Consider the following 8,305-nt stretch of genomic DNA (forward strand, 5'->3'; position numbering starts at 1 on the left):
CTTCAATCCCACATGGCAAGATTAGATTTCAGTGCCCTGAATGCTGAGAACCTCAAGATGCCAAAAGGTTTGAAGCACAAAATTATCATGAAATAATCTTAGGAGTGAGGGAGAACACTCTAGGATGGTGGGAAAGCTTAAAGGGAGACAAAAAGCACCTGGGAATTAAGTTTGGGGATGCTGACCTCTGAGGGTCTTGATAGAGAAGGAGAGAAATAACCAGAGACTGAAATCAGAAAGAAAGGAAGATTAGCGCTCACGGAGCAGAGCTGCAGGTGCAGGCTAGAGCGGGACTCAGAGCGGCCAGGGCCTACAGACACACGTTCTCCTGCTAAAAAGTTCCTACACACAGGCCCACAAAACCCCAGCCAGGTACTTAACTGTGTCCCTCCAAATGAAGTCTCGCTGACTGCATATAATGTGACTTTAGATAGCAGATCATCTTTCATTCGGAGGGAAGAGAACACATAACACAGGACATCTGAAGTCAGGGACAAAAAGAAGGAACAAATGCAAATTCTGAGTGGGATCCCCACCCTAATCTCATTTCTCTACTACTATTTCTCCTCACTACATTCTTGGCTCTTTTGCTATGTTTTTCCAGTAAGGGCTTCTTCATTCATTCCTCTGGAAATACAGAGGAAATCAGATTAAAAGCAAAAAGCACTAGTTGGAGGAACTCAGAAACCACAATTCCCTTGAAGCTGTGCTCCGAGAGACAGAGACCTATGGTGATTTCTGAAGTTTAGATGGGGGACGGGGTAGGACTCAGATCACACTGTGCCCCCTGAGCCATTCTTCATGGGGCCTCCAGGAAAATAACCTTCAAAGGGAAAAGTCCTTGAAAAAGGCATTTACATTCTCAGATCCCCTCTTACTGGAAACACATACGAGTACCTACTACGTTCACACAATTAAAACAGCGAACATTAGGTTGGCAACTAAACTCTGATAATTATAGAACAATAATATCTATGAGTTTTTTTAAAAGAATTTTTTTTTTTCAACGTTTATTTATTTTTGGGACAGAGAGAGACAGAGCATGAACGGGGGAGGGGCAGAGAGAGAGGGAGACACAGAATCGGATACAGGCTCCAGGCTCTGAGCCATCAGCCCAGAGCCTGACGCGGGGCTCGAACTCCCGGACCGCGAGATCGTGACCTGGCTGAAGTCGGACGCTTAACCGACTGCGCCACCCAGGCGCCCCATCTATGAGTTTTAATATAACTAAAATGTTAGGTAATGTGCCAGATAACTGACATGATTAGTTTATTTAATACTTTCAACAACCCTTTAAAACAGGCACTTTATCCTCATATTAATGATGAGGAAACAGACTCAGAGAGGCTAAGTAGCTGCCTGAGGTCACAGAGAAGTGAAGGAAAAAGCTGGGAGGCACTCAGGTGAGCCAACTCTAGAACCTTTGCAGCTGGCATGGTTCCAGGCTGGCTTGTGGCCTGGTCTACACAAGAAGGGCACCAATGTAGTGACAGGTATGTTAAGTCAACCCCATCATACTAACTTTCCTCAAAAGGCTTCTTAAGAACAGGAACTACAGGGGCGCCTGGGTGGCGCAGTCGGTTAAGCGTCTGACTACAGCCAGGTCACGATCTTGCGGTCCGTGAGTTCGAGCCCCGCGTCAGGCTCTGGGCTGATGGCTCAGAGCCTGGAGCCTGTTTCCGATTCTGTGTGTGTCTCTCTCTCTCTGCCCCTCCCCCGTTCATGCTCTGTCTCTCTCTGTCCCAAAAAATAAATAAACGTTGAAAAAAAAATTTTTTTTAAAAAAAAAGAACAGGAACTACATAAGGAAAATTAAAATATTCAATAAAACATAGCCACACTATATACAAATTATGTGTAATTCAGCAAAAATTATTTTGGGTGACAGAAATATACTGTGCATGAGCACTAATAGGTCCAAGAGAGAAAGGATGAGAAAAAAGTGGGAGCAGAGCTGGGTTCCAGGGAATGTGAATCAAACATTTTGAACAAAGGGAGGAAGCAAAGACCATCCCAACTCCCTTGAGGTGTACCCCAGGAGGGAAAGGAATTCACCCTCAAGCAGTCAAGAGTCAAAGGCCCTGGGTCCCACACCATTGCCCTGGTATGCTTCCCGCCACAGAGCCCACCACTAAAAATGTCAGCTCCTGACTCAAGAGATTTTTCCCAGGTTGCTTAGGACACCCTAAAATAGAGAAGACCCCCTAAAATAGAGAGGAATCCCTAGGAAATGACAGGACACTGTGCAAGCAGCTCACTACAAAGAGAGGCTGATAAGAGAATTAGAAAATGCTGTGGAGAGACTGAGCCAGGCTTCTCCCCAACAAGACCTGCACTCCTTAAGGAATTGACAGCCTCAGCCCAAACATGCACTGTTGTTGACGTGAGGCCATCCTTGAAGGACTTCCAGAACCCCACCTCAGTGAGTACTCTGGCTGTAGAGCGATTCACAGCTCGGGATACTTTAGGATACTATTGTCATTGTCTCCTGAATACTCTTCTCCAAGCTATGTGTGGGCTGGAAAAAAACAAATACTATGCTGGTGAGTCTGCATAATCCTCCTCTCTCCACCTATTTCAGGCCTCCTGACTAATCCTATCAAACCTGGGGGAGAACAGCGTGGCAAAGACAGAGTCCTAGCAAAGCCAGATCAATAATGTCCACGATCAGGGATGAAGGATAAGAAAATGGTAAACTACCAAGAGGCAAGCAAGAGGTCACCAGAAAACCATGATTCCAAGTGCCAAGTGTGAAGATTCTTACAAGGAAAGATAGGCTGGGGGGGGGGGGGGTGGCAATGAAAGCAGAACAAAATGAAAGGACACCCCCTACACACCCCCAGTGACCTCAGACAACAGGGTACACCCACAGGATGGAATACTAACCAGCGTAAAAAGAAATGAAGACATTCTTTATGTGCTAGTACAATTTCCCAAAGGTATTATCAAGTGAGAAAAGTTAAGTTCCAGGAAAGTATATATGCCATCATTTACAGGGGGAAATGGAAAAATATTTACATGCAAGTATTTGCTTGGATGTACACAGACTATGTCTGGAAAGTTACAGATAAAATAGTATCACTGATTGCCTCTGGGTAAGTAAAACTCAGCAGTGACAGGCAGGGGTAGGAATGAAATTCATCTTTGTATATCCTTTTATGCCTTTTGTATATATTATCTATTCAAAAAATTTTAGCTTAATTTAATTAAAAAATATTTCAAGTCCTGTTTCACTCTATGAGGTACTCCAAATGAGACCTTTCTCATGTGGCCTTCCTTACCTGCACATTTCCCGTATTCTAGCCATCAACTAGCTACACTGGGCTACCAATAGTTACCAACACTGTGAGAATCACTGCCCTTCTCAGGATGCTCCCCCTGCCTAGAATGCATGATCAACAGGTAATTATTGAGTACTTCTACACGTCCAGCATTCTGCAAAGCACTGAGAACACAGTGAGGAATGGAAGAATCTAGCAAGCAAGGGTCTGCTTCTGCAGCACCTCTTGGGAGACATTCCATGATCTTTCTGAGAAGAACAAGTTACTCCCTCATCTGTCATTACACAGCAATTTGGAAACACCTGGATTAGAATCATTACCTCATATTCCAAGCGGTTGCTGCATGTCTACACCCTGCATTAGATTATGAACCACTTGAGGGCAGACGCCATGTCTTCTTTGTACTTATAACCCAATGACTAGTTCGGTGCCCTACATGCGGTAGGCCCTCAAAAAATGCTTGTGAATGAAATGATGACCTCAGGATACTGAGATTCTTCTTTTGAACTTCCCTCCATTACACAGAACTATATTTATCCCTCCAGAACATGGCTCCACCTGGGGTTTGTGGGGGAGGCAGGAGAGTCCTTCATGAGGTCTAGCTCTTCTTTGTGCTCTTCCCACCTGCCTTGATAGCCACAAGGAGGTGTCTGATACTTAGCTATAGAGACATCCTCCCAAAGTACTCACTTTCCAGGCTTTCCAGCCATTTCTGGTAAGAATGTCTCCTTCCATGTCTCAAGTGATGCAGCAGTGAATAAAAAGATTGAATGTGTTGAGTATTTTACCAACTTATAAACTCTCCTTGCCCTAACTGGCTCACTTTCACCTCTAAGAGCAGAGCATCACCTAGCAAATCAATTGTAGTGAACACAGAGGGCAAGAACACCAGAGACAAATTGCAAAATGTGTGTGGGGTCAGCCTGACCATCATCCTGCCCAGACTAAGACAGTCCTGACCAGGGTTATTTTTTAACAGACACTGCAGCCAATAGTCCTGATGGGTGTGCAGGACTATTGGCTTCAGCTGTGGAATATAGTAAAGTATTTCACCTGGAATACCAACTTCAAAATCACTCCTCCTTAAGTGGTAACAAATACCTCCTTCTGGAAACCACTCAACAAAAACTGCAACTCCTCTTCAGTCCTACAATTATGGTTACACATCTCAAAGGGCATTTCCCATGACCAACCATGACTGGCCCACATCAGCATCAGAGAGACCTTACAGAAACAGAATGGATATTACTTTTCCAGCTCATCGAGCAGGAAGACTACAGAATTGCTAATGGGACAACCGTCTGAAATTATATAAATTATTATTTGTCACTGATCTCTGCCTTTGGAGAGTTTGGTCACTTTCACCCCTTACTAAATCTTGGCTTCACTGTGCAAGTCAACATGACTAAGAAACACCTGTGCCACTCTGTCTGTTCACAATGGGAAGAGAAAAAGTTCTCAGTGGGGACAGGGTTCACTATTCCAGGATTCAGTCTTTTAAACATCTAAGTAAAGGGGCACCTGGGTGGCTCAGTCGATTAAGCATCTGACTCTTGATTTTTGACTCAGGTCAGAATCTCATGGTTTGTGAGTTCCAGCCACGCACGCTGCATTGATTGTGGAGAGCCTGCTTAAGATTCTCTGTCTCCTTCTCTCTCTGCCCCTCCCCCACTCGCAATCTCTATCTCTCTGTCTGTCTGTCTGTCTCTCTCACACACACAGTCTCATACATATTTCTGCTAAAATACATATTTTCTATCTTGTGCTTACATTGCTATTTTATTCCCAAATTCAGCTTTTAACATCTACCACTATTCAAATGACCTCTATTAAAGCTTCACACCATTTCATTCCGGCATATACAATCTTCATGCATCTTGAATCTAGGAATAACATCAATACATGCTTTGATTATTTTTGTTACTCTGTTGTCATTAGAGCCTGTATGGAGAGGAAATTGGGGACAGAGATGTGCCTTCTCTGAGATAGCTCTACACTCACTTTGCATTGCTGCATTATACAGCCCTAAGACATGGCAGGCCTAAAGAGATTCAGCATTGTCGATTTTCAGAGAGTTTTATGTAAATATCATATAGCTCTTACTGTGGAACAGATGAGTCATATTGCCTCCTGCACTATTGAATCTAAAGATGTAGGAAATTCTGTGTGTCCTTCTACTCCTTTTGGCTATATGATAATTTAGACAAGTCTTCAGTGAGGTAGATCTAAGGAGAGGTGATCTAAGGAGACCAATTCCATGATTCTCTATTATCTAGATAAGCAATGACTAAATTCTAATCCAATGATTCATCTAATTCTAATTTAGTGATTACATTTATTCAGGTAATATGTATTGAGTTCTAGCATTAAATAAGTACTTTGATACATGCTAGAGACACAAAGATGAAAAAGCTGTGGAGATAGAGAAAAAAATAAATTTCCTTCAAAATGATAACTCATAACATGAGATAATCCCATAAATGGCAACTACAATTTAGTATATTACCTCCTATATGCAGAATAACATGCTAAGCATGCAAAGGAAACAATGTAAACAATGTGCTAAGGAATAATGAAGAAGACTCTACATAGATAAAAATATTCATTTGTTCATACAACAGATATTAATAAGTGCCTACCTATTATAAGCCAGGCTCTATTCTAGCTTCTGAGTTTATAGTAGAGAACGAGACAGACAAAATCACTCTCTCAGACAGCTTATACATTCTGTAGGGGGAGACAGACACTAAACAAATTTCAAATGGTAATAAATACTATAGTAAAATAAAGGTGTCAGGGTGTCTAGGTAGGAAGGAAAGTTACTTGTATTAGGCATCATCTGAGCAGAGAACAGAATTACAAACAGAAGTCAGCAATGCAGGGGCGCCTGGGTGGCTTAGTAAGTTGAGTGTCCAACTTCGGCTCAGGTCATGATCTCACAGCTCGTGAGTTTGAGCCCTGCTTCAAGATCTATGCTGACAGCTTGGAGCCTGGAGCCTGCTTCAGATTCTGTGTCTCCCTCTCTCTGTGCCTCCCCTGCTCATGCGCTCTCTCTCTCTCTCTTTCTGTCTCTCTCTCTCTCTAAGATAAATAAACATTAAAAAATTAAAAAAAAAAAAAAGAAGTCAGCAGCGCAGAAAACAAAGAACCAACAATCAAATCAAAGGGCAAGGTCCTTGGGAGTGTACAGGCTGAAAAATCTTTTGAGCTGAAAAGTGAGTATGTCTAAAGCATGATCAACAAGGGGGATAAAGGTACAAAATACATTCAAAAAGGTTGATGAGGATCAAATCACAAAGAGAATAATAGCAAGGAGTTTGTCTACTATTCTAAGTACAATGGAAAGTTCTTGGAGAGTTTTTTTTTTTTTCCAACATTTATTTATTTTTGGGACAGAGAGAGACAGAGCATGAACGGGGGAGGGGCAGAGAGAGAGGGAGACACAGAATGGGAAACAGGCTCCAGGCTCTGAGCCATCAGCCCAGAGCCCGACGCGGGGCTCGAACTCACGGAGTGCGAGATCGTGACCTGGCTGAAGTCGGACGCTTAACCGACTGCGCCACCCAGGCGCCCCTCTTGGAGAGTTTTAAGCAAGAAAGTAACACTCTTGGTTTGCACGTTTAAAATTTCTTTTAAGCTGATTTAAAAGGCTGATTGCTATGTGGACGCAGATTGTGAGACAAAGCAAGAGGAAAGAGGGAGACTAATTGCAATAGTCTTGACACTCAGGGTCTCATGAAAGTCAGGAGACTGTGGGGAGTCTGATTCTGTGGACCATCAAGATCAAGTATAAGAGGAAGACAAAGATCTTTCCATAAACACACAGGACACAGCTCTAGAGACTCAGCCCGGACACAGATGATCATCATCTGGGTACAGGGCAAGCAGACATCAAAGATTCAGTTTTGTGTATCCCATCAGGTAAGGGAGAGTGAAGGACAAACAGAAGATTCAGAGACAGCATCAGCACTAACTCATGGATGGTCCGGATACAGACATTTGAAATATGTGTCCAGCACAGAGGAAGACAAGGAGATAGGACCATACAGTCTGAATTGCAATGGGGTCAGAGAGCCACTCATGGACAGTCAGGATTCAACCCAACAAGAAGGCAAGCCTCCCACTAGGAGCAGGCAGGAAAATATAATAGATATTCAGGATCTCATCATGACCAGACACCCACTAATGGAGTTTGGGTCTACCCATGAGGAATTTAGGTCTGGCACAACAGAAGACGTGTGTCAAGCCACCAACAATCAGAAAATAGATCCAGACATGCAAGTCAGCTTACAGACAAATTTCATCTACACAGCTTTATCCTAGTAAAAATAGATAGTGTAGATATAGTTATTGTCAGTTTAGAGGTAGTGATGAAGACTCAAATAGAGAGTTAATATCAACCTATGGACAGTATAAGGAGGGCCATGGACAACTGGAACTCAATAAGATAAGCCAAAAAGGACCCATCCATGAATATTCTGAAGACAATGCAAGAAATTCAGGGTCTAGTCATAAATGGACAACGTCAACCCATAAGTAGTCGGAATCCAGGAAGTTCTCTAGAGGAACAAATCAGTCATAATTATAATCAGGCAAGAAACAGCACATTTAGAAGCCAAACAAGTCAAACGCAAGATTAATTTCGGCCTAATAATATATACACAGTAGTGTAAATAAAAGCAAGGATTGGTTTATAGCTACAAACACATCAACTACAAAAGCACAGGATAGGACTATGGATAATATGAAAACAACAGAAACTCAGCCTTGATTCCAGTCCACTGAAATCTGGGAATAGAAGTACAAACAAGCTTAGTCTTGAACAGTCAGGGTATACCTCTGATCATTCAAGGTCTGGAGCAAAGATTTAACTTTGGATACTCGAGGATAAGCTATAAATTTAATTTGACACCAATGGTCAGTGTAGATCTAACATAGGTGGAAGACCACCAACTACTTAGAGCCAGTCCCCTGAATGACACATAATCCTGTCATTTTTTTAATCTACATCTACTTCCCCTCAT

At 42.6% G+C, this 8,305-nt stretch overlaps 1 protein-coding gene across 1 annotated transcript in view; it reads left to right on the forward strand.

The window, feature by feature from the left end:
* FLG (filaggrin) overlaps positions 1 to 7,821 on the forward strand; it is a 34,508-nt gene extending 26,687 nt beyond the window's left edge. The window contains exon 17 of the mRNA XM_047082282.1: positions 7,693 to 7,821. Coding sequence (XP_046938238.1) covers positions 7,693 to 7,821 — 129 coding nt within the window. The remainder of the gene's footprint in view (positions 1 to 7,692) is intronic.
* The last annotated feature ends 484 nt before the right edge of the window (positions 7,822 to 8,305 follow it).

This window comes from Lynx rufus, unplaced genomic scaffold (assembly GCF_022079265.1).
Source record: "Lynx rufus isolate CCGP_SWC_20201006 ecotype Redwood Valley unplaced genomic scaffold, mLynRuf1.p SCAF_2, whole genome shotgun sequence".
Taxonomy (NCBI): Eukaryota; Metazoa; Chordata; class Mammalia; order Carnivora; family Felidae; genus Lynx; species Lynx rufus.